This window comes from Lampetra fluviatilis, chromosome 30 (genome assembly GCF_964198595.1).
Source record: "Lampetra fluviatilis chromosome 30, kcLamFluv1.1, whole genome shotgun sequence".
NCBI classification, from domain to species: Eukaryota; Metazoa; Chordata; class Hyperoartia; order Petromyzontiformes; family Petromyzontidae; genus Lampetra; species Lampetra fluviatilis.
In genome coordinates, this window is record NC_136304.1 from 10,181,887 (window position 1) to 10,207,860 (window position 25,974).

Below are 25,974 nucleotides of genomic sequence, written 5' to 3' on the forward strand. Positions count from 1 at the left end.
ATCTACTGCTGGATGAAGACCTGAAGCCACCGCCATCTCTGCATTTCAAGCATTAATCTGCATGCTTTAAAATTTTTGTAAAAAAAACAACAACCGTGCTTAGTCATTAATAAACATATTTCAGAACCATATATCATAGCAGCAGGTAGAAGCAATTTTTGTGGCAGTTCAAGAAACACCGGTTAAAGCCCTGGGCAAAATTTTTACGAAATATTTTGTTTGTGTCGTGGTTTGCGTCTTGCTACAAGCACAGCCTGGAGTCTTGAGTGGATGTCAGGGGCATGATGAACGACACACGAACCATAACATTTGTTCTTCCTCCTCTTTTCCCTCCCTCCCTTTCTGTCCCAGTACTTCAGGGATCGGCTGGAAAGCGTGCAGAACGAGAGCAGCATCAACGGAAGCCTCGTCAGCAACGGGAGCCTCGCCGCAAACGGCACCCAGCAGGCGCAGAGGACGGACAGCGTCCTCGCGAAACGCTACGACGGGGCCATGACGCTCGTGTCCATGGTGGCCATCTTCATCGCCTCCGTCCTCACCACCCTCGTGCAATCGAGGTGAGCCGATTGGCACCGCGTGGACCCCGCGCACGCCTGTGTCCGCCTGCGGCCACGTGCCCGCCCAGTAGTGGAGCGTGGCAGCCGTGGACACGGCCTTTTTTTTATGTCTAAGTTTGTTATCCTTGCCCCACGCACAATCTTCGATTAGCATGGTTGGCTAGTTCAACATACGTACCACACTAGACTATACCCTACTATACACTATACTCTACAGTACACACTACGTTATACACACACTACACTACTAGACACTAGACCACGATACTAGCTTGAAAACGCATCTCATTAGATACTGCTTTTTGTGTTTAGTTTTATGTCCTTCCCCTGCACCTCCGATTAGCGAGGTTGGCTCGGTAATGTGCGAAAGAAGTTCGACAAACATGCATATTTAAAGCTGCGACAGGCAACACTTACTAAAACTTTTTTATTCATTTTACCAGGTAAGGCCCACTGAGCTAGTAGCTCTTTTTCAGAAGCGACCTGGCCACAAATGATAGCTCAACCAAGTGACTTATCATGTGGACATTTATAGCTGCCAAATACTCTAAACACATGCTTCTAAATGTGGAGGGGAAAATTGCAAGACCCCGAGAAAAATGCAAGCGACCACGGGGAGAGAGACACGCAAACTTCAAATATACAGAAGGCGTTAGGGTCGGGATCGAACCCACGACCTCCTGCATAACAGGCGAGGTAGTTAACATCTCGCCACCGTGGCGCCCCAATAAATGTTGTGAAGGCATTTTTAGTCTCGCCGATTTCATGAATGATTTACCTTGTTATGGTATTATACTGAATGGCGTTTCACACATACACTCCTTCCTTCTGCTGTTTCCCTTTGCAGAGTGTCTTCCAGGGTACGCATCTTGATTGGCCTTTTCGGAAACCTGGCCATGTTTGTGCTGACAGCAGTGCTGGTGTGGGTCAAGATGCTGTCCCCGAAAGATTTTTTCATCATCACCATAATAAGCGTGTTCATCATCAATAGTAGGTCTCATCGGGGAGCACACGCCCGCAGCTACAATAGTCGTTGCTATTCGTTACTCAATTGTTTTGCAAAGCTATTTTTGTATTATTGTAGATTGCCCTCCAGACATATCCAAAGTTAATCGGCTCATGTTCATTGCTCGCTAAGACTCGCGGGATGGCAACATCCACAAGCGTTTTATGCCATTGCTGCTTATACTGGAACGAGTCATGCCACAGAATCGCTTTTCATTCCATTCTTATAGTTTTACACGTGAACAATGGAATAGTATATTTAATTGCAGAGATCAGCGTAATGACAATGTTACACGCCTGGAACGCAGAATGGTCTCCAAGCATGAACTCGGGAGATACATCAATTTAGTAGAGTGGGTTTCTGCGCACAGCTCATTTCTCAAATGTATCTGGGGTTTACCAGCGTGCACTTCTGCTCGGAGGCCAACGCTTTAAGATTTTGTTCAGTCTCTTTTATATTTCTATTCATCGATCGGTCGCTGGCAGGTTGCTGAGGAAAGGGTCGGATCCAAACAGCAGTAATATTATTGGGCAGATGGTCTGCCACGCGTTCCCAGGCTACAGCAAAGCACTTTCATCTTAAGCACGGCAATAATCCGTGAATCTCCCCAAAAGTCCAACTGACGATTCAAAACCAAAAGCCAGCATCTCCCGCGTGATGCTCAAAATATCTGCACGGTAAAAAAAGAAACAATCTCGAAATTGCATTTTTTTTCTGACAGAGAATTCGGTCGATAGGTGACGCTCTGGAAGGAATTTATTTGTGGACCTGCGCGAGCCAAATTTTACAGCCTTCGAAATCGGCAGCTACAAACAATACAACAAAGCGACGTTCTCAAGTATCTAAAAGCTAAAAAGAGCGATTGGCTGAAGTGGAAACAACAATCGAGTCAGGTTCAATTCTATTTTGAGGAGCGGAACAGAAAACGGCAGGTGCGAGAAAAATGTTGCGTTGACGTTTTCAAACTTTACGATTGGCAAACGTGTCACAGAGCTGCCTATTTCTAGATTTATTTTTAATTAAAGTAGCATTGCATCATGACATATTTCATGAATCTTGTGTTCGGTAACTTCGGTTATATACCTTTCTGTTTTGGTCTCGGTTGAAAGTGAAGTTAAACTTTCGGTTTCGGCTTCGGTTTTGGCCGAAAGTACATTTTTTACTTTCGGTCTGGTTTCGGCCAAAACCGACATTCAGTTTCGGTCGGCCTCTAGTCCTGGGCCCCATCTAGATGGACTCAGCCTTGATTGAATACCTGGTGGTGTATGTCGTGTACCGACATCGACACTGGGAACACCTCGGCGTCTGTTTAGTGATGCTGCCCTTTCATGTGCCCCACACCTCCGATTAGCACGGTTGGCTACGTACGGCGCAAAAAAAGTTCAACATACATTGTTTAGGTTGTTGTCCTTCCACCGCACCTCCGATTAGCACGGTTGGCTACGTACGGTGCGAAAGAAGCTCAATGAACACAAATCGTACACAGGCCACGACAGCTGCTCACACTGTCTCCAAATGTCTCCACAGATAACAGCGGACCCTATGTGTTTCGTGCGTGTACGTGTGCACAGTGTTTGGTGCGGTGTTTGAGGCCAGCCTGTTCGGCCTGGCGGGTCAGTTCCCCACCAGCTACATGACGGCCGTGATGAGCGGCGTGGGCATATCCGGAATGTTCACGGCCCTGGCCATGATCTTCGCTCTCCTCGGTAACAAATGTCGGACGCACGACATCACATTGGGAAGGGGTCCAAGCCAAAAGTGGGACGCGTTGGCCGGGAACGGTGGGTGGAGGGTGTGGGTGGAGAATACAACGTCAACTGTGAAACCCGCTGCTTTCTCTCTATCCTGCAGGCAGCAGCGACAACAGCTCGGTGGCGTTCTGGTATTTCGTGACGGCCTGCATCATAACCGTGATCACCATCTTGTGCTATGTGTCGCTCTCCCGCCTGGTGGGCCCCACCGCAGCGCCGCACGTGGCACCGCCGCCGCCACACGACAAACACCGCGCTCCACATCGATCCTCCACGCAGCCACACAGATGACCGCTAGTCAGCAAGGACCCGTCACGGCTAGCGTGGCACATTGGAGGTGGAATATGAGGATTCGTCCATGCTCAGCCTCCTTTGTCTCCCAACCGGTGGTGGCAGTGGTGATGATGTCGATCATATTTTCGATTGGGATTATACGGCAGCAATAGTCGCTCCCTACTGACAGACGAACGCCGGTCGCAGTCCAGGTGCTGTCCCTTTGTGCCGGCACAGGGACAGCTGCCATCGGGGGTGCCCTTCGAATGGTTTGAGATGTCACGTGAAGCACTTTTGAATTTTTTTTTTAGAGGTGTGTAAATTAAAATAAGATGATTATCACATCGTCATCAATCATCAGCCTGTATTTTGACGTATTGACAGCACACCAGTGCAGCATAACACACCGGTCCTTATAAAACAGTAAAAAAAAAAAATCTAAGTTTGAATCAGAAAATCTGTCGCCAACTTTGATGCGATTCGAAGGTTTATTCAGTATATTGAGACTTTCTCAACAAGGTCAATATTCACCGTTGATTTGGGTCTGTTAAATCCAGGAACCGTCCGACCAGGTCTAGGGCACGAGGTGTCAAATCTTGCCTTTGGAAGGCGGAGCGAGCCAATCGTCATCAGGCTGGGTGGTGCTATATGGCAACAGACTGTGCAGCTTCGTGTTCAGCCGCTCACAACATTCGTTTTCCGACTGCTTCGACATCACGAGAACTGGTTTTGACCACACCACCCGCAAGATTTTCTGACCGGGTTTGCGGATCGCGGGAAATGAAATAATTATTGCAATTTTTTTTTATATGGCCGCATTCCTGTCATTGCCGCATTGATTCATGAACTCGAAGCTGCATCTAGTGTGAGCAGTCTGCCTCTGCTCCTGTGTTACATTTGTGGTATCAATTCAATTACCATCTTTTTTCCCCAGTCAATGGCCATTATCTTAGACCGCCGTTCTTCTAGGTTCAAATAATCAGTGCTACTTGTGGGATGTAATAGGCGGTTGTTGCACAGAAACACTTGCCTCCTACCACTCAGGGCTATACCAAATGGAGATGCTTAACGACCAACAACTATTTTGTACATGCACACCAATTGCTACTGCCCTTGAAACGGTTGAACACATAATGGCAGTTGTACTCTACATGCATTCAGATGCGGCAGCATTAATACACGTGAATGGGGCTACCTTCTCTCTATGTTTCACCACTTGCGTTGATCGTCCAATGTCCCACTGCTCTTTTGCAGAGGTTCTCCATGTACTACTTGATGGAAGACACCAAAGTCCAAATCGAGGAAAACGTCAGTAGCATCGAAGGTAGTATGTCATTCGGCTGTTCTCTGTTTGAAGAACCTCTTTTTTTCCCTCAATCCGCTCAATATCTCTGGCGTGTAACATTTTCAAACTCAAACTTGATTTGATATATTTTATACTTACGTGACTTTACCGAAAGAACCAAAGAGTATATTTTCAAACTCTCCCGTTCAAGTCACGATGTTACAAACAGACGCATTCTGTGCGTTCTTTTGACAGCAGGAAAGACGAATGATTAAGCTGCTGGAAGAATGCCCCTCGTAGAAGAGAGATTGCTGAAATGAGTACAATGAAGAAAGCGGAGCTACTTTGTACACATTCCATCAGCCGCAGGTTGCATGGGATGTGCTTGGTGCTATGTTCATAATAGGATGTGAATTTTGGGACGTGCATGATGTGATGTGAATGATGGGATGTGAATGATGGGAGGTGCATGATGGGATGTGCATAATGGGACGTGCATGATGGGATGTGCATGATGGAATGTGCATGATGAGATGTGAATGATAGAATATGAATGATGGGATGTGAATGATGGGATGTGCATGATGGGATGTGCATGATGGGATGTGAATGATGGGATGTGAATGATAGAATATGAATGATGGGATGTGAATGATGGGATGTGCATGATAGGATGTGAATGATTGTATGTGCATGTTGGGATGCGTATGACGGGATGTGCATGATGGGATGTGAATGATGAGATGTGCATGATGGTATGTGTGTGATGGGATGTGTATGATGGGTCGTGCATGATAGGATGTGAATGATTATATGTGCATGTTGGGATGTGAATTATGGGCTGTGAATGATGGGCTGTGAATGTTGGGATGTGCTTGATGGCATGTCAGTGTTGGGATGTGAATGATGGGATGTGCATGATGGGATGTAAATGATGGAATGTGATGATGGGATTTGTATGATGGGATGTGAACGATGGGATGTGCATGATGGGATGTGAACGATGGGATGTGCGTGATGTGCATAGCTGCATGCGGCTCTTTAAACGCTACATTGCGGCTCTTTAAATATTGAGGTTTTTTTCTACCGAATTCGAAAAAAATGGCCCTTATTGTTATTTTGGTTGCCGACCCCTGACCACAGAAGTCCAGTTTACCTACAGGCTTGTTGGAAGCCACGAGTGTGAATGAGAGCATACTAGGTCCTTAAGCCAAGATAAGACTTGGTACATGGAACATCCACACTATGTACGAGACATCAAAGACAGCCCAAGTCCTCTATGAAATGAAGAGATTACCACGTGGCGCAAGACCGTGAAGGACGAGCTGGTAACAGTGATGAACCTCTCTTGGGGCAAGGCTCAACTTGTTGCCAAGGACAGGAAGAAGTGGAGGGAACTCTTTGCGGCCTTGTCCCATAGGGGATGAAGATGATTAACTAACCAACTAGTCGAGTTTACCATGGAAGTCCAGTTTACCATGGGAGTCCAGTCTACCATGGAAGTCCAGTTTATCATGGGAGTCCAGTTTACCATGGGAGTCCAGTTTACGATGGAAGTCCAGTTTATCATGAGAGTCCAGTTCATCATGGAAGTCCAGTTTATCATGGGAGTCCAGTTTACCATGGAAGTCCAGTTTACAATGGAAGTCCAGTCTACCATGGGAGTCCAGTTTACCATGGAAGTCCAGTTTACCATGGAAGTCCAGTTCACCGTGGAAGTCCAGTTTACCGTGGAAGTCCAGTTTACCATGGAAGTCCAGTTTACAATGGAAGTCCAGTCTACCATGGGCAGGAGTCAGCAACTTGCCGCTCCAGAACCGCATGCGGCTCTTTAAGGATTGTTTCGTGACGTCTCGTTTTCACCACACAGTGCATTGTGGCTCTTGAAATGTAGATCTTTTTTTTACCGAAATCGAAAAAAATGTCTCTTCTTGTTACTTTGGTTGCCGGCCTCTGTGCTAAACGAATGAAATAACTTCTGAAACCCTCATCCACATCTCTGTTACATACTGCCTGGCCATTTGGTCCCACGCAGACCTTCCTGAATCCATGTTGAGCAACCCTTGTGGATGGGGGCAGTGTGTGTGGTTACTACAACAACAACACATAGCGAGTGAAAGGTGTGGCAGCAACGTTTCCACTCCGTACCGCGATGTGCGTGCTAACCGTAAACAAAAACACGCGGCCCGTTCGTTTCACAGTGGAAGTTAAATATCTCGTGACGTCATTCTCAAAATTAGGTGTCGTTGGTCCAAATTTGTCTGCATATATATATAAATAAACACGCTTTAATGAAATGTACCGTACTCGTAATGGCAGAACTCCACGACTCCTGGAAGTGGCTGCAAAGCTTGCCATAACGTAAGGGACCGTGGTGATTTACAGTCAATGTCAGTTGAGCGTGGACAATTAGTCCCAAGCCGAAACATAACATATAAAAATGAATGTTTAAAAATACTTTTTTTTTGGATAGAATATATTGTCATCAGTATGACATAAGTATACCAAGTTTGCAGTCGATACCACATTGGGAAGTGGGTTAAAATTGAGTTACAATATTTGAGGATATGACAACGACAACAACAGAGTGAGTTAATAGAAAGCGTGTAATAATGAAAAAATGTGCCCCCAAATTTACTCAGTTGGAACCTACGTATCAATCACCCCGTCCTACTGCAAATACTCAGCATGACCCCGGGATAATTCAAACAAGTATAATTCAGTATAACGGGTGCTTCACCAAACATCACTTGCCCCAACAGTATGTTAAGCCTTTCTGGTGGATCTTTGTCTTTGCAGATAAGCACAATGGAGAGTTTCAGGATAACACCATGTGCCCGGACAACAAACACATCTTAAACGTTCGCCAAAGCGTTATCAGAAAATGTGCCATCATGAAACAGGTCTGTTGTACTCTGTGATTTAAACAAGGGTTCTAAGATATACCATCCCATGTATACGTACATGTGTAGTGCTTGAGACACGCGTCACGCGCTGGGTCGGTATGCGCGCACGTGGCGGACAGTGAGGGCGAATGAGGACACAGGGCGCTGATTGGCTGGCCGTTGTTGTTGCCCAAATTAAGGTGGCGTGATGGTTAAGGGGGCTGCAGGGCGCTGATTGGACGAGAGGGGTTGTTGTCCGAGATTGGCGCCGGCGTGTCTGGAAAAACAACGCCACGTGCCACGGGGGGGGGCTGGGGGCGAGTGGCGTCGCGGGGGATGACCTAATTAATTAGGGGAAATTGGTTCGGGGATAAAGTGTGAGATGGTGGAGTGAAACGGGAGTTGGTGCCTGGGACGAGAGACGAACGGATGGAGAGACGGAGCAGTGGATAGAGTGAGTACAGCGTAGGGTAGCAGTGGATAGAGTGAGTACAGTGTAGGGTAGCAGCGGAGTAACGGAAGCATCAGAGGAGAGAGACGACGGAGAGTTACGACGGAGTGGGACGACGGAGTTGATAAAGAGCAGCCGAGCTGGAGAGAGAGAGAGCGGAGAGGAGAGTCGACGGAGGAGCAGACGGAGCGAGCGAGGCCAATGGAGCGCAGCGAGTGAGCGGAGGAACATTGAGCAGTGTTGACGGAGAGTTGTGGGTTGGAGTGTATGGAGGAACTTTGAGCGGTGTTGGCGGAAGAAATGTGGAACTATATAATTGAATAAAGAAACGAGGAAGAACAAGAAGCTGTCGTGTCGGTCCAAGCACTACACATGCAATGCTATTTCAAGAGAATACCCTCTGGGCTGGTAATTGCAAGACAGACATAATTATTTGTTTGGTGTACTGTTGCAGAAATTACGCAATTGACAGGCACGGCAGTGTGTGTTGACCATAAAATGCCACTTCTGTGGTCAAAAGGAGGGAGAGAGTATGACATTGTATTGGGACCAATCATTGTATTCCTCGTGTAATATGATCTAAGCACTCTATGTACGTATGTTGAACTTCTTTCGCGCCGTACGTAGGCAACCGTGGCTAATCGGAGGTGCGGGGTAGGACAACAAACCAACCACACAAAAAAGTAGCTATCAAGAAATGAGTTTTCAAACTATATTTAAGGGCGCATAGCTCCCAGTGGCTTCATAATATCGGAAGGAAGATCGTTCCAGATGGCTGCAGAAGCGCACCTGAAAGCGCGCGATTGGGTGACCGTTTTTGTTCGATGGCCAGCCAGAAGCTGCTGAGAGGATGACCGAAGCTCTATACGTATGCGCGTACTTCGCCTCAACGAGTACCTCGTGTGATGTGTAAACATCGCCACTGGGGAGACAAAGGTGGCAGGGAATGGTGTTGGCCACGCACCTCGTCATGTAGCGTGCTGGCCTTCATAGGTGATCGCTAGCAGCACTTGCCCCAACATTCTGTTAAAAGGCTATACGGGGGATCTTTGTCTTTATACTCGGCGTGTAAGATTCACTCCGTGTATGGACAATTACAGCTCCTTTGTCAATCCAATGCTGGATGAGGGTGTCACCCCACTGTCAGTGCGGAGTGGTGAAGGTGGGGAGCAGAGCATAGAAGCACAGCACAACCATGTATTTTGTGGCACTACCCACCCCCTAAATATTTGCAGTCACAATTCTATCTAAGAATCAATTTGTCTTTTGGTGATGTACTTGCAGCACCTGAAGTCATATAAGATATAAGGATATAGCCTAGCCTAGGAATCACCAAACAAAACTGATCCCTTAAATGACTGGCCTGCCATCTGGTTCTTTCTGCAATATATTTTTGATACTGACAATGTTTTGCTCCCTTGTATATAACCTCAAAACTGGTGGAACGGCCTTATCGTACTGTTATCTTGTGTGAAGTCATTTGAGCTAAAACATCCCATGCTCAACAACTGAGTACCACTTGCCTTGCGTAGGAATGTGGAATTTCCATTTCTGGCCCAGGTCTAGGGATGAGCACTGCTCCGTTGCTAAAGAGAAGGTGAAACCGTGATCGTGTTTGGCTCCCTTTCCACGAGAGAGTTTTCCTCATGTGGCTTTGATTGTCAATGCAGTCTGTTCTCCTATAACGCCGCATGTCATTTTCATAACGCGAATTGGATATAACGTGGTGGATGTTTTCGGGAACACATTTTCTTTTTTATAACGCAATGCGAATTGGATATGACGCGATCGAGCGAACGCAACTACGTCGCGCGAGTAGGAATAAGCGGTCGTACAGCTGCCTCAGCGTAGCATCATCGCACAAGGCGGGATGCTGCTGGATGCTCTAGATGCTACCCACGTGCCTCAGTCTTTGTTCGGCCTGTGTACGCATCTCACGTGTTATCGCGGACTGGGCCTTACCCCTATATTATGATTTAATAGAATGCAATTTTTGCCATAACGCGGTGTTCTTCAGGAATGCAACTACCGCGTTATAGGAGAACACGACTGTTCATGTTAAATGCGTGTCCCTCTGCGTGTCCCTGCGTGTCTGCAGATCTGGATGCCGGCCTTCTCGGTGTGCTGCGTATTCTGGCTCACCTTCACCCTCTTCCCAGCCATCACTGTTCGCGTCGACACCGTCACTGACGATAGCAAATGGAGTCAGTTGATCACTCGCAGATTTTTCTCCTCAATCCAAAATAAAATCCCAAACAAATATTGCCAAATAACTCGATATGTTTGCGTGTATGTTTAATTTATCTCGCACTGTACGAAGCCAACCATGCTTATCGGAGGTGCGATGTCTGGTTTCCCTAGGCAAGGCCAAGATGACACGCGCACACCACGTTTCATTCATCCGCTTCCCTTAACTGTGCAATGTCCTACTGTTAATTCATCTCTCATAAACGCTTCTCGACTCTTATGATGTTGTTTGTCCACCTAACTGAACACACGCACGCACACCGCGACACCACACCTGAACACTGTAACAGTGCTACAGACCTCTATATTAATTCCGCCATCAGCAATGTTGTTGCGTCATTTAGTCGCAGAAGGATCTGAGCATGTGTTAATAACAGAACTGTAATTCTATAAGCCTGAGCCCTTTCCCTGTCCTTGTTTAAAGTGACATCTTCGCGTGGCTCTCAGAGCCTTTAATTTTTTGTTGTTGCCAGGTAACGCCCACTGAGCTATTTAGTTATTTTTCAGAAGCGACCTGGCCACAAATGACAGCTCAGTGAAGTGGCTTATCACAGGGAAATTTATCGGAGCCAAATACTCTAAACGCGTGATGTTGATTCTAAATGTGGAAGGAAAACCCAGATGATCTGGAGAAAAACCAACGCGACCACAGGAACAGAGAGAGAATGTGTAAACTCCAAATTGATTTTCATGAATTTACCCGAGCACAGACAAACTTGCTAATATGGGGATTGTGAAATCCTGGTCCACGATCCAAGACAAAACTAAGTTCAGCATCAGAGTGACGCTCAACAGAGATGCCGTGCATTGGCCTCTCATGCTCACGCTTGCCCTCCCTTCCCCCCGCCCCATCACGCACACAGATACATTCTTCCAGCCAGTGTGCGGCTTCCTCGCATTTGGCTTCAGTGACTTCGTGGGGCGCAGCCTCCCGGCCCTCTACATGTGGGTGAGTGTCAGCCCCTTTACACCGTGCCACTCTTGCACCTCTTTAACCCCGCTGTTGTTTTGTGAAAGAAAAAAAAATGCCTCCTTCACATCTCTCTTTCACCACTAAAAAAAATAAATATTTTTTAGACACATACCATCGGCAGCACGGCATTCTGAGAGTGCATCATTTCAGCAGCATTCGGTTCAACAAAAGTCAGGTAAACTTGATTATTGGTTCGACATGTAGCGCCTTTCTGGCCCAAATCTGGCAACCCCAAAGCGCCATCACCACATTAATGCTCAAACATCAAAATAGACAAGGAAACTTTGGACATTTGGTGTCTCTCCAAGCAGAGTCACGCTCGCTTGAACCAATCCTGTTGAGCTGCCATATTTTTTACGGTCAAGGGCCCCCTCTCTGTTAGATACGGGTCCATGTCCAATGCGCAGCTCTAACGCTTTTTAAATCTTGACTTAAAACTTTCATAACTGCAGGAATTCATATTCTTTGGATCTTTCGGTAAAGTCACGTAGATAGGTAAAAAAAAAAGATAAATTACAATAAACTACGACGTTTCGATCACAACACAAGTGATCGTCATCAGGAGGAAAAAAGATGGGGAAAGCTGCTGAGGCAGACTGTTTTAAAGGTTTAAAATGGGTGTAGCCCAAGGGTCATAAACGAAGTGGGCGGGGCTAGTGATGTTAATGTGAGAAATTAGCATGTTAATCGAAGGTCTCAGAGCAGCAACGTCGAGCTCGGCGAGCGAGGTGGCTGTGTTAGTGTAATAGAGTTCACGACTCTTGGACGCCGGAGTTGGAGGCACACGGGTTTAATTCACACAGCACGGTTCTGGCATACAACACTAGAGGGGGTGTCGGCCCCCTCACCCGGCTAGCTGGGGATACACGCGCTAGCTACTTCCTAGCCTGCCTCCTAGTCCTCCTCTAACAGGCTAGGGGAGGCTATCTGGCCCGACACTGGTAAGTCGGGCCCGGTACCCTGAGTCCCAGACCAGCGCTGACAAGAGCACCGGCTCTGGATCTCGGGACCACGCCGCTGGCTCGGTCCTGTTCGGCCCTGATAAGGACGGCGAACCAGGGGAGTCCAGGGCTCTAGCTAAGATGTCTTCAGTCTTCACTGGTTAGCTTCACAAGAACCCCGAGCCCTCCGATACATCCCCTTTTATACCCAACCCCCCGCTGAGGGGTGGGGCCCCCCCGGGGTGCCTGGCACGGACGTCGTAGAGAGTACCTCCCCGTGCACTCACGTAGCCCCGCCCATTGTGTTTGTTTGCCATAAGCTGCCATGCATAACGGGCTCTCTCTCTAACACCCCTACATCACCCCCCCCCCCGCATAGCTTGCAGCCGTCCCGGCTGCCAACATACAAAAAAAATGACAATAAAAGCGCATTTACCCCCTGACCGCGCGTGTGCCTCACTATTTTTCAACAATAACAAGAACAACAAGAACACAACAAGAACGCAACAGCGAGAAGAGAAAACAACCCGACGCACCCCCCCCCGAATAAATACGAATTCCGTAAAAACAGCCTATATACAATTTGCAGGGAACCCACCACACACACAACACATGGCGAACCCAACATATGTACATCCAATGAGCCGGGAACACACCACCCACACAACACACAATGAACACAACCTATGTACACATCTTCCGGCCTCACAACAGTCTGCGCATTTTAGCGCGCGTCCTTGCAGCGGGCCCCTCACACGGGGTAACCCCGGGTGGCGGACCGTCAGGTGGCAACTGTTCGTCTCGGAGTGAGTCCTCATCCGATGCCGCGTGACCCTTGGCATCCCCAGGAGGGGTGATCGGGCGTGAGCCCATCACTCCTGATGCACCTGGAGGTGGCACAGCCGGCAAGGCGTTAGGTGAGAGCGACGGAGATGGACCCAGTGAGTCGGTCGACCCCCCACATGTTTGGCCACGCGTGTGTGAAGTGGGGATGTGTACCGCAACGAAGGGTTTTAATCTAGAGGGGTGCACGAACCACCGCCGCTTCCCCCATTTGATGCGCACGCACTGCGGTCGCAAAACCTCGACCACCTCCACAGAGCCCTGCCACGGCCGCACCAGCTTAGAGGAGGTAGCAAGTGGCACCTGGGGACAGTGCAGCCATGCCTTGTCCCCCGGCTTCCACTGCAGCATGTGCGCCCGACCCAGTCTGAGCCGCTCATTCGCTTTCTGACGGCGGTCAGAGTTTTGCATGGCAGCATCCCGTGCCTCAGTTAATTTGGCCAGATTAAATTTTACATGGTCAGCTAATTTAGTTTTACTCTGCGGCGCGGGGATCTGCAGCTGGGCACGAACAGGCGGGTCAGGTTCGCGGCCGTACATGAGGTAGAAGGGGGAAAATCCCGTAGCTGCATGGGGGGCCATTTGGTATGCCGCCAAGACCCCTTGAATTTGCAGGTCCCAATCGGTCTGTGAGTCCGAAACCTGCTGTGACAACATTGACGTGATGGTGCGATGCAGACGCTCGACCATCCCGTCAGTTTGCGGGTGATACGGGGAGGTTCGAATTTTCTTCGTGCTCAGGAGCTCACAGACTTGTTGCAGTAGTTTGCCGGAAAAATTTCTGCCCTGGTCGGTCAGCAGCCGCTCCGGAGCACCTTTGTCCAGGACATATCCCTGAACAAAGGCCTCCACGATGGCTGCTGCCGACTGATTGGCAAGGGGCCAGGCCATAGGCCAGCGCGTAAAATACTCCACACTGGTCAACAAATATCTATTGCCCCTGGGGGTGGCAGGGAATGGGCCCAAAATATCCAGCGCGACAAGCTCATTTATTCTGAACACTTTGATTGATTGCAAGGGTGGGTTAGACTCCCGTGCCGGCGGTTTTCGTTGCGCGCACCGAGGGCATGACCCCAATAAATCCCCGACATCTCTCGTCATGCCTGGCCAAAAAAAATTAAGTTGGAGCAAGGCGAGGGTCTTTTGGGTCCCCAGGTGTAGGAGGCGCTCGTGAGCGGCCCACACCACCTTGCCCCGCAACCCAGAAGGGACCACCAGCCTGTGTCGATGGGATTTTCCGTCCCAATGCAACAGCAGACCTTGCACCATCTCCCATGCGTCGGCATCACCCCTCCCCCGCGCAGCACCCCCGACGCGACGACGCCACCCAAGGAGGGAGGTATCCTCCATCTGGAGGCGCCCCCATTCAGTGACGGGCAACCCCAACAGGGAATCTTTTCCCTGTTGTGCGATCGAATTAGTAATCAATGTTTCGTCGTCGTCGGCGGCCGCCAAGACCGGAACCGATATGTCCCCCGGAGGCCTGCAACGTCCAGACCCCAGGAGGCATGCACATTCGGAGGTGGTTGGCATGCGCGACAGAGCGTCCGCATTGGTGTGGCGAACGCCCTTACGGTAGGTGGTTTCAAAATCAAAGTCCTGGAGAATCTCCAACCATCGAGACAATTTTCCCGATGGTTGTTGAACTCGCAGGGCGTACTGTAGTGCCGCATGATCTGTGCGGATGGTGAAATGCCGACCGTACAGATATGGGCAATACTGTTGGATGAAATAGACAATTGCCAACAGTTCCCGACGGGTGACACAATATCTTTGCTCCGCAGGAGACAACACCCGACTACCGTACGCGACCACCCGTTCCACGCCGTCAACCACCTGGGAAAGCACGCCCCCAATACCCGTGTTGCTCGCATCGGTGTCAAGCAAAAAGGGCTTAGAAAAATCGGGGTAAACCAAGGGAGGAGCTTTCACCAGAGCGTCCCGAAGGGAGCTGAAAGCAGCCTCCTCCTCCTGTCCCCAGTGGAACCGAACCCCTTTTGACGTTAAAGCGTGTAGGGGTTTCGCAATCGTCGCAAAATCCGCGACAAACCGTCGGTAATAGGACGCGAAGCCAATGAAACTCCTGACCTCTCCCACCGAGGTGGGAGTCGGCCAGGAGCTGACGCACTGCGTTTTGGTGGGATCGGTAGCAATACCTGAGCGTCCCACGATGTGTCCCAAATAACGCACCGATTCGCGTAACAGATGACATTTTTGGGGTTTGAATTTCAAATTTGCAGCCCGCATCTTTTGGAAAACCGCCCGCAACCTCTGGAGATGTTCGTCAAATGTTTTACTAAAGACGATAACGTCATCCAAATAAATCAAGCACGAGTCCCATTGCAATCCAGCCAAAACTAATTCCATCAAACGCTGGAAAGTTGCCAGCGCTTAGTGGAGTCCCATCGGCAACCGGTTGAATTGGAACAGGCCGTGCGGTGTACGGAAAGCAGTTTCAGGCTTTGAATCATCGTCCAGAGGAAGCTGCCAGAATCCCGAAAGTAAATCCAATGTGGAGAAGAATCGCGCTCCCGCCAAGGCGTCAAGCAATTCGTCCATCCGTGGGAGCGGGTATGCGTCGGCCACCGAAATTTTGTTAAGGCGCCGAAAATCAACGCAAAATCGCAACGAGCCGTCCTGTTTCTTAACTAGGACGATCGGCGCTCCCCAAGGGCTGGTGGAAGGAGAAATGATGTCGGCGGCTAACATGTCATCAACAGCCGATTTGACATGGTCCTTTTCGGCAGGACTTAACCGAAAAGGATTCTGGCGTATTGGCACACTGTCACCCGTATCAATATGGTGACGCAGCAGATGAGTGCAGCCCAAATCGTATTTGTCCCGACTGAAAACGTCGGAAAATTCCCGCAGTAGTGTTTTAAGCTGTTGACGCTCTGAATTTGACAGGTCCGTCGATCCCGCACAAAGCGCCTCGAGCCACCCTTCATCGCTGTCCGAATGTGGTCGCGGCGCAGGGACAGTGCTCACGTGATTCGCGACGGGTTCCTCACAGGGCACTGGCGTTGCGTGAGCAAGCACGGTCCCCTGTGGGACCACCACCGTCTGCGAGCCCACATTGAGGACCGCGATGAAGGGGTCTCCGTCCCCTCTTACTATGGTCTGGGCCGGAAGTAAATGAGGTCCTCTAACCCCGGCCCTAGACGGCCCCAGCAGAACCCCCTGGGCCCCAATGCCCTTAGCAAAGGGCCGCCGAAGTTTCAAAGGAATCAACATTTGTGCCCCCGGAGGAACGCGCACCGTTCTATCTACGAACGCCGGCACCGTCGCGAACGCCGTCCGACTCGTAACGGGGGATGGCAGAAGCGCCATGCGTCGGCCCGATAGGAGCTCAATGCATCCCTGGTCGATTAATATCTTAATCGGCATTTTGGCCAGGAAGTCCGTCCCCAGCAGGCACGGAACCGCCAGCGAGGAGGAAACAAAAATCGGCCCAGACAATTTAATATCCCCGATACAAATTTTGGCTCGAATTTGTCCAATGATGCCAAGTGAGCCCCCATTAGTAGCATAGAATGGCACGTTAACGGGCATCAAAGGACGGCTCTGGACAGGGAGAATATTGTAAATCAATTCCGAAATTATGGTCGCCGATGCTCCCGTATCGACCAGGATGCGCACCTCAACCCCGTCGATGTGCCCCACAACGGCAGACGATCCCGATGATGCGGCTACAACACGATGGGCCAACACGGACCACTGGCTGGGTTCGATATGAGTACCCAGAGTGGTGCGTGTTGGTGCGATGGTGCGCGATATCGACCCCCCATTCGCTGCAGTGTTTGAGTGTTGACGGGCGTGTGCGTGGGCCAAACATGAGGGGTGCCGCGACTCGCTGGGTTATGATGACGGAGCTTGGGAAGAGGGCCGGCGTCCCGTCGAGGTGTCGTCCCCCGCTGCCGAGGAGAGCGGCACCCCGAGGCGACATGGCCCCGGATGCCGCAGTTGTAACAGCGCGGGAGCGCTGGCGAAGACGATGGATGGTCGAGATGGCCCGAACCGCCCCGGTCTGCCCGTACTCCCGCTCCCTGCTGCTGTTGATGGTCGATGGCGCAAATCTCTTCCGCCGGGAGGGTGGCTGCAGCCACGGCACGCCCGCTCGCCGCCTTGCTGGCCTTCCGTCGTTGCGCGAGCAGGTTTGCGTGGAGGAGTCGTGCCACTTGGAGGGAGCACATCTCCGCGTCGTCTTGTGCGACGATGATGATATCCAAGTCGTCCGCCAGCAGGAGTATCTTTTCCGTGACCATGGCGTCGACACCTTCGATGTCCATCCGTGGAAAGGCCGCCTTCGCCAGTGCCAGGAGGCTTGTGCGGTACGCCAGGGGAGACTCTTTTGCCCCCCGCTGGCGATCGTAAAAGAGTTGGCGACAGTCCGACGGCGGACCGTAGACCGCAGCCAGCAGCTGCATCGCCGTCTGCAGCGTGGAGCACCTCTCCTTTGGTGCCGATGTTAGAGTGGCAAGGGCGTCGCTGTCGAGGAGTGCCGGCAGCGCGCGGAGAGCCTCGGCGTCCGTCCACTGCGCCATTTCCTGGTGAGCGAGGAAGCGCCGCTGGAAGCCGCCCCAGTCGCCTTCCTCGCCTACAAATTATTTGAGTGGAGGTAGCCGCTGATGTAATGCAGCTGCTGCCGTGGAAGGTCGCACTCCCCCGTCTCCCCCACCCGGCTGTGCCGCGACTCCGTCTCCCCCACCCGGCTGTGCCGCGACTCCGTCTCCCCCACCCGGCTGTGCCGCGAATCCGTCTCCCCCACCCGGCTGTGCCGCGACTCCGTCTCCCCCACCCGGCTGTGCCGCGACTCCGTTTCCCCCACCCGGCTGTGCAGCGACTCCATCTCCCCCACCCGGCTGTGCCGCGACTCCGTCTCCCCCACCCGGCTGTGCCGTGGCTCGAACAACCGATGGCATCGCCGGTCGCACCCGTGGTGACGTGCCGTCCGTTGGTGATGACGCGGCAGGTACTGTATGCCCGCCGTTGGACTCGATGCTCAACCCGGCCACGCCCTCAACAGCAGCTGCGGCGATGGCGGGATTTTTAAAGTGGTGCTCCGTCGAAATGGCGGGAAGGCGCTGTGGTCGCCGGCTGCCGTCGCCCCGTGGCGGTCCAGCAGCCCCCAGCTGTGTGATCTGGTCCAGCATGGCGGCAGCGGCGTACAGCAGCTCCGCCAGCTTGGCATGCGCCTGCCTCAGCCCCTCTGTCGACGGCTCTCCATTCTCCTGTTGCTGCGGTGTGGACGCATCCGACCCCGACTGCTCCGTGTTTTCTTCAGCCGTCCCGGGCTCCCCGACTGCAACGGTGTCCTCCCCCTCCGGTACCCTGACTCGAGCTGTCCGGCGCGTGTCCATGTTCGTAGATCTTTACTTCTGACACCAGATGTAATAGAGTTCACGACTCTTGGACGCCGGAGTTGGAGGCACACGGGTTTTATTCACACAGCACGGTTCTGGCATACAACACTAGAGGGGGTGTCGGCCCCCTCACCCGGCTAGCTGGGGATACACGCGCTAGCTACTTTCTAGCCTGCCTCCTAGTCCTCCTCTAACGGGCTAGGGGAGGCTATCTGGCCCGACACTGGTAAGTCGGGCCCGGTACCCTGAGTCCCAGTCCAGCGCTGACAAGAGCACCGGCTCTGGATCTCGGGACCACGCCGCTGGCTCGGTCCTGTTCGGCCCTGATAAGGACGGCGAACCAGGGGAGTCCAGGGCTCTAGCTAAGACGTCTTCAGTCTTCACTGGTTAGCTTCACAAGAACCCTGAGCCCTCCGATACATCCCCTTTTATACCCAACCCCCCGCTGAGGGGTGGGGCCCCCCCGGGGTGCCTGGCGCGGACGTCGTAGAGAGTACCTCCCCGTGCACTCACGTAGCCCCGCCCACTGTGTTTGTTTGCCATAAGCTGCCATGCATAACGGGCTCTCTCTCTAACACCCCTACATCAGTGTAGGAATTTTACCTGATAATGTAAAATCAGAGAGCCGAAAATAACAACTAACATCGGAAGGTGGTAGGATGGAAACAACACAGCCAGTTATGACAAACTGGTTGATAACGTCCTTTCAGTGATTGCTCAGTTTATACCCATCTTCTAGATTTAAGTTGTGTCTGTGTCTGTATATGTGGATGGCTTCATGAACGAATCTTTGCTGATAGCCAGTGTGAGCCCACCGCATTAAAACAATGATCAGCCACGGCCGAGGTATTGGTCCTACCATGTTTCAGATCTGCCTTATGTTCACGAATTCATTCCGAGACATGTTGCTTAGTTTCCCCAATGTAACTACTGACACAGCTTAGTTTGTAGATGCCGGGGTATAGCATGTCAGGGATCACATCCTTCACAGATGGGATCAGATCACGAATTTTACGTACTGTATTAAATCCAACCTGGATCTTGTGTTTGCTAATGATTTTGGAGATCTTTTTGGTGACCCCTGCTATGTATGGCAAGGTGATGGTTTTGATTGGTTCTTTCCCAACGGTTGGGGTGATAGCTTTACGCATTGTGTAGTCTGAATATCCATTCATCTTGAGAGCTTGGTGTACGTGTTTCAGTTCACTGGCTAGTTGATGATGGTCGGAAATACATCAAGCTCTATGGTGGAGAGTTTTGATAGGGTAATTCTTCTGGGAAGGATGGTGGTGGGAGTCAGGTTTTAGATATGTGTAGTGAGTCCAACTGAGTCGCAGACGTTGTCTTGGGCGCAACACTATTTATTACATCAACTCAACACAATGTAACGTAACCTACACTCGGGTGTTGAATGCCCATCTCACCACGCTACGGCAGAACTAGACATGGTCCCGCTATCCCAGTCCGGACCACGAGCTGGGTCCCGGACCGTGTGGCTACAGGCTTCTTCAATCCGACGTGAATCTTCACTCACCAACAGTCAAGAACCCCGAGCCCCGGGCTGGGGCTGGCTCTGCCTCTCACCCCTCCCACCTTCTCGATCTCTCTGGCCCTTTCCCGAAGGCTTCCGAGAGCTCTTTTATACCACATGACCACCCAGTGGCCCCCGTCCACCGGTGGCCCCCCTCCAATATTATCCGGTCACGTGTTGGCAGGTTCAAGTTCATTTATTAGGTATAGCCCTGTGAGCCATTCGGCTCTTGAATCGGGTGCAACCGCAACAACCAAAAAACTAAAACATGAACAAGAATACATCTTATAGTGACTATGTGCAAACAGAAAATCCAAGAAAAGACAGCAAAATATTTCAGAAAAAGCACCGTACACCAACACTGTGTGCAAAAATCCCAGTGGGATGCAAGTCAAACAACAAAAACTACAAGACAACTTAGATTAAGGCCATCAGTCTAACTCTGTAGTACAACAAACAAACATGGCCAAACCAAAAAAACTTTTCGAAAATCACCAAAATAAAGCCATAAAAGCAATGAAACAGTGGTCATAGGAACTGTGACCGAATTTTGACAATAAACAACGTGAACCACATGTACTACCAAACTCTGCAGCCATAGCTGGCTGCATGAGTCACTCCACAACAATAGGAGCATCAGTCAGAGTATCAACATTTTTCAATGCACCTTTAAGATCAGCACACTAAATCAAAACACAGATCATGCTTTGCAGCGATCATCCGGAGCGAAACATTGTATTTTAGGCCACTAAATTGCAGTGGCAGCTAGGGGTGTACAACTCCTCTAGAGCAGTTTTGAGTGAAGATCTCATAGGTAGTGATTCAAGTTGCAGTTTATTGGCAATAGCATTCCAGACCCTGGGGGCATCAATAGCAAAAGGCCCTTCCTCCAGTATTTGTACGGCAATATGGGAATGTGAAGCTGGTAAATGAGTGAAGACCTTAGGTCAAATTTGTTCTTTGAAACAGAGACGAGATCCAGCAGGTAATCTGCGGATTTTTTTGTAAGTACATCATGAATAAATAAGATCTGATGCACAAGCCGTCGAACATTGAGAGATGTTAAGTTTGACCCAATGTAGAGATCACAGTGGTGAGTCCTATATGGGCAGTTCAATGCAAGGTCAACCAGCGTATCATGCCCCAACGTAACCCTGGCTGGCTGAAACTCTCTCTCACTCCCTCACTGGGAGCCCGCACCGCACACTGTACGGGGTGCCTCTGCGCTAACCAGCGCTCACCCAAGCCCCGATAGGGCTGGTGCTACGCAAGTAAGCGGGCTGCACATAATGACAACATATTATCTGCTGTGGCCTTGCAAGTCCGGCACCACACAGTGACATTCACAGTAACTATATATGCATCTGTATGGGTGGCTTTCTTGTAGACAGAGTGTCCCATTGAGCCACCTGGTCTCCTTTCGATTAAAACATCCAAGAATGGTAGCTTGCTATCCTTTTACACCTCCATGGTGAATTTGATGGCTGGGTGTATGGAATTGATGTGGTTGAGGATTTGATTGAGCTGGTCGGCCATGTGGCCGGATGACGAACGTGTCATCTACGTACCTCTTCCACAAGGACGGGCATAGAGTGGATGCCTGGATGGCGTCTGTCTCAAATTTTTACGTGAAAACATTGGCTACAACTGGAGATAAGGGAGAACCCATTGGGGTACCTTCAACTTGTTTATAGAAAGTTCCATTCCAGGTGAAGTAAGTGTTGGTGAGGCAGTGTCTCACCAGGGCCGGTACATCAGCATTCAGTCCTTGTTGGACCAAATTGTCAATGATTGCAATGGTGTCAGGCACATGAACTTTGGTAAACAAAGAAACTACATCGAAACTAACGAGCAAATCACCTGGAGATAGTGAGATGTCCTTAATTAACGATACCAAGTGAGCTGAGTTAAGTACAGTTGAGGTGGTCTTACCAGTGAATGGTTGTAAGGTCTCAGACAGAAATCGGGCCAGTTTGTAGGTAGGTGAGTCAATGTTGGAGACGATAGGACAAAGGGGTGTACCTTCTTTATGGATTTTTGGTAAGCCATACAATCTGTGTGGCCTAGCAGCAGAGGGGTTTAAGGAAAACCGCTTGGTTGGTACACTTAGGGTAACTAAAAGTGATATGGTGAATAGGGTTGGGGTAAAGAGAGGGCGGTTAGTGTGTACCGAAATTCTGGGGGTGCCTAGGGATGGAGGGAAGGATGGGCCAGGGAGAAGAGGTGGGGGTCTTGAGGGAGGATCAGAAACTAGACAGGGATGGTGCTTCTCACTTAATGTGGAGGGGAAGTTTGTTTCAGTGCAAAGGGGGGTGAGTATGGAAAAGGAGCAGAAACGGGATTGTGCACAAAGGGAGGGGGGAACGGTGACGAGTCGGAGAGATTGAGAGTGGAACGGGCGGAAGGCGACATAATACGAGACGAGGGAAGCGAGGTAAGGTGGGGCAAGGCCATGAAGAGATTTAAATACCAGCATAAGAAGTTTGAATAGACACCTGTAGTAGATGAGGAGCCAGTGCATTTCAATAAGAAGGTGCCGGAGCAGTGTGGTAAGTTGTAAATGAAACGTGCAGATGCATTTTTGATCTGTTGTAGTGGAATGAACGCATATGCTGGGAGATCGAGTAGGAGAGCGTTACAGTAGTCTTGCTGAGGGAAGATGAGTGAATGTATTAGTAGTTTGGTGGTGGACTGAGTGATGAGAGGATGTATTTTGTGAATGCTGACAAGGTGGAAACAACAGGTGTGGGTGATGGCAGAGATGTAAGAGACGGGGGAAAGGGAGGAGTCAAAGAGGACACCAAGGTTGTGGCAGAAGGGACAGGGGTGAGTGAGAAGGTGGGAAGGTGATGGTGGGGGTGGGTTGAGTGGAAAGAGCAGTGGGGTAAAAGTGAACCTGGAGTTTAGAGGGGTTGATGGCAAGGAAGTGAAGTGACATCCAAGACTAAAGGGCGGTTAGGCAGGCGGAAATGCGAGAAGAGAGGTCCAGAGTGAAAGTGGAGAAAGAGAAGAATATTTGGATGTCGCTGGTGAAGAAGTGGTGGAAGAAGTTAAAGGTGGAGATGAGTGTGTTTCGAGAGGGGAGAAGTGGATATGGAACACCTGCTTTGACGGGTGAAGGAGGGGTGTAGGGGTGATTGAAGGAGACCGAGGATGAGCGTGAAGAGAGTTACGATTGGAACCAGTTGGATGATGGACAGTGTCAAAAGCCCAGGAGAGGTCGAGGAGAACGAGGAGTGAGGAGAGAAGAGCGTGGCGCTGAGTTGATCACGTGGTTCTGGATGGTAATTAGTGCAGTTTCTGTGGAGTGGAGCAGGCAAAAACCAGACTGGTGGAGTAGGTAGAGGGAGTGGGTGACGATTAAGTTGTTGAGGCTGGGAGTGGACAAGACGCTCGAGAACTTTGGAGAGGAAGGGAAGCAGGGAAATAGGACGGTAGTTTTGAGATGAAGTTGGCATCGAGGGAGGGTTTCTTAATGAGAGGGGTAATGATGGCCGACTTGAAATTAGCAGGAAAGGTATCTGAGGATAGAAAAAAATTGAAAAGGGAGAGTAAGTAGGGAAGGATAGAGGGGAGGACGGAGGTAAGAAGGGGAGCAGGGATAGGGTCAAGGGGTGAGGTGGTGAGATGAACTTTGGAGATGGTAACAGAGAGTTTCTCCAGAGTCATGGGGGAAGTTGGTGAGGGCAGGCGGAGTAGGGAATTGGTGAGGCGCTAAGGATGGAAGAGGCTTGGTGGGGGACGGAGAAGCTAGGAAAGGGGAGCGAATGCCATTTGTTTTGGAAGAGAAGAAAAGGGCAAAGTCAGTAGCAGAGAGGCAAGTGGAAAGGGCGGGGAGGAGTTGGGGGGGGGTGGGTGGAGAAGGTTATTAAGGGTAGAGAAGAGCAAACAGGGATGAGAGGAAAAGGAGGAAGTTAAGAGTGTGAAAGTAATAATGTTTGGCTACTTCCAGCAATGATAGAAATTGCCACAGTAGGGAGATATTATTGGAGAAGGAAAGGGGGGGGGGGGGGGGGGTGATGCGCTCTCCACGTATGCTTGGATTTGGGCAGAGAACGACGGCTTGATTGGATGGAGGTCGTTAGACAGGGCTGGGGGGGCTTCGGACGGTGGGAGCGGGGGCACAGGGGAGCAAGGAGGTTGAGTGATGTGTTGATGGTGGAGTGTAAGATGGCAGAGGCAGCATCTGGGTGGAGGGAGGAAAAAGAGTGCAAGGAAGAGAGATAGGAGGATATCCACGAGATTAGGGATGCGGAATCTAGTGAGCAGAGATTGCAGGAAAAAAGTGGTGGGGTTGGATGGGGCCGAGAATGGGTGGGCTGGGTACGGTGATGGTGAGAGGCGGAAGTGGTCCGATGGAGGGCGGGGGTCAGTTACAATGGTGGAAGCCTCGCAATCTATATATATAAAATCGCAAATCTGTCTGTCTGTGTGTGTGTCTGTGTGTCGCCGGACCATACGCAGTTTCATTGGACGAAATGCGAGGGATTTCCGAGACACGATTGGTTCGTTTGGTTTTCCACGGCGGTTGCCCCTGGCAACGGCTAGCGACGCATTCGCTGCGGGGTGGACGCCATTTTTAATTCCCGTTAAAAATATGCGCACGCATTAACACGCGACTCTGAGGTAAATTCATCAAAGTTTCACGTCCTCTTCACTCCCCCCCCCACCCCAATGTGTTCAATTACTATTATAGGGTCGGTAGATAATAAAATTATAGCGATTAGACAGTATTATTGTAGCGCGGGGGGGGGGGGGGGGTAACGGCCCCATTACCCAGCCTCAGCCAGGTGGGCAATCTAGGCGAGGCCAGAGGCTCTGCACGGTACTAGGCCTCGACACCCCACCACACTATAGGCCGTACATATTACTGCACAGCGGCCGAGGAGATCGTGGCTGGGGGGGGGGGGGGGGGGTGGCAGGGGTAGCAGCCCATCTGTGTATATATGTAACGTTATTAAGAAATATATTTTTCACCCGGGCAACGCCGGGTACTTCTGCTAGTCTGATATAAAGATCAGGACGAGGATACTGCCAGAGGAGTGAGTAGGGGGTGAGGTTAGGAGACAAAGGTCGAAGGAGTTAGTGAGGGCAAGGAGGGTCGAGGCAATGGAGGGAAGACTAAGATCCAGATTGAAATCACCTAGAAGAATAAAGAGGTGCGGGAGAGGGGGGACAGTGGAAAGAAGACTGTCTAGGTGGTCGAAGAAGAGGATAGAGGGACCGGGGGGACGATAGATACTGAGGAAGGTGATACAGTGGAGGGAGGAGGATAATTGGTGTTCAAAGGAGGGGAAGGATGGGATAGTGGGGAGTGTAGGCGCAGGGATCCAGGATGGAGGATTGAGCAAGCCTACGCCTCCACTTTTGCCCACCAGACGAGGAATGTGGGATAAGGAGGCAGATGATGAAAGGGCAGCGGGGGTGGCGGTGATATAGGGGGTGATCCAGATTTCTGTGATCGCGAGGGCGGTGGATTTAAGGGAGAGAAAAGCATCCAAGGTGGAGGCATATTTACTGCACACGGAATGAGAGTTCCAGAGGTCTAATTTGAAGGAAAAATCGGCGGATGGTGGGGTAAGAGTTGGACGGGAGTATGTGGTGAATGTGGTGGTGGATGTAGGTGGCGATGGGTGAGGCCGGTTGTGCGTCCTCTACCACTCCTGCAGCCAGCAGCCACGGAGGAAGTTTCTGGGCCTGGGCCAACAAGAGTCCTTGAGCAGCCCAAGATTTAGGAGATTGACCAGGATACGTGATCGAACAGCCGGTACTCTTGAGCATTTGGCGATATGGCGGAGGTGGCTGTACACGATGGGACCAGGGTTGGAGTAGATGCCGGCGAGTGGGCGGGGGGGGGCGGGTCCACCA

General features: G+C 50.7%; 1 protein-coding gene across 3 annotated transcripts in view; it reads left to right on the top strand.

Annotated features, from left to right (window-relative positions):
* The window catches only part of LOC144943265 (equilibrative nucleoside transporter 1-like), an 80,047-nt gene that overhangs the window by 34,697 nt on the left and 19,376 nt on the right, over window positions 1-25,974 (top strand). For all 3 annotated transcript variants that reach the window (XM_078870603.1, XM_078870601.1, XM_078870602.1), the window contains exons 4-11: window positions 352-557; window positions 1,405-1,547; window positions 3,135-3,269; window positions 3,415-3,512; window positions 4,842-4,911; window positions 7,672-7,775; window positions 10,307-10,412; window positions 11,319-11,404. In XM_078870603.1, coding sequence (XP_078726729.1) covers window positions 352-557; window positions 1,405-1,547; window positions 3,135-3,269; window positions 3,415-3,512; window positions 4,842-4,911; window positions 7,672-7,775; window positions 10,307-10,412; window positions 11,319-11,404 — 948 coding nt within the window. The remainder of the gene's footprint in view (window positions 1-351; window positions 558-1,404; window positions 1,548-3,134; window positions 3,270-3,414; window positions 3,513-4,841; window positions 4,912-7,671; window positions 7,776-10,306; window positions 10,413-11,318; window positions 11,405-25,974) is intronic.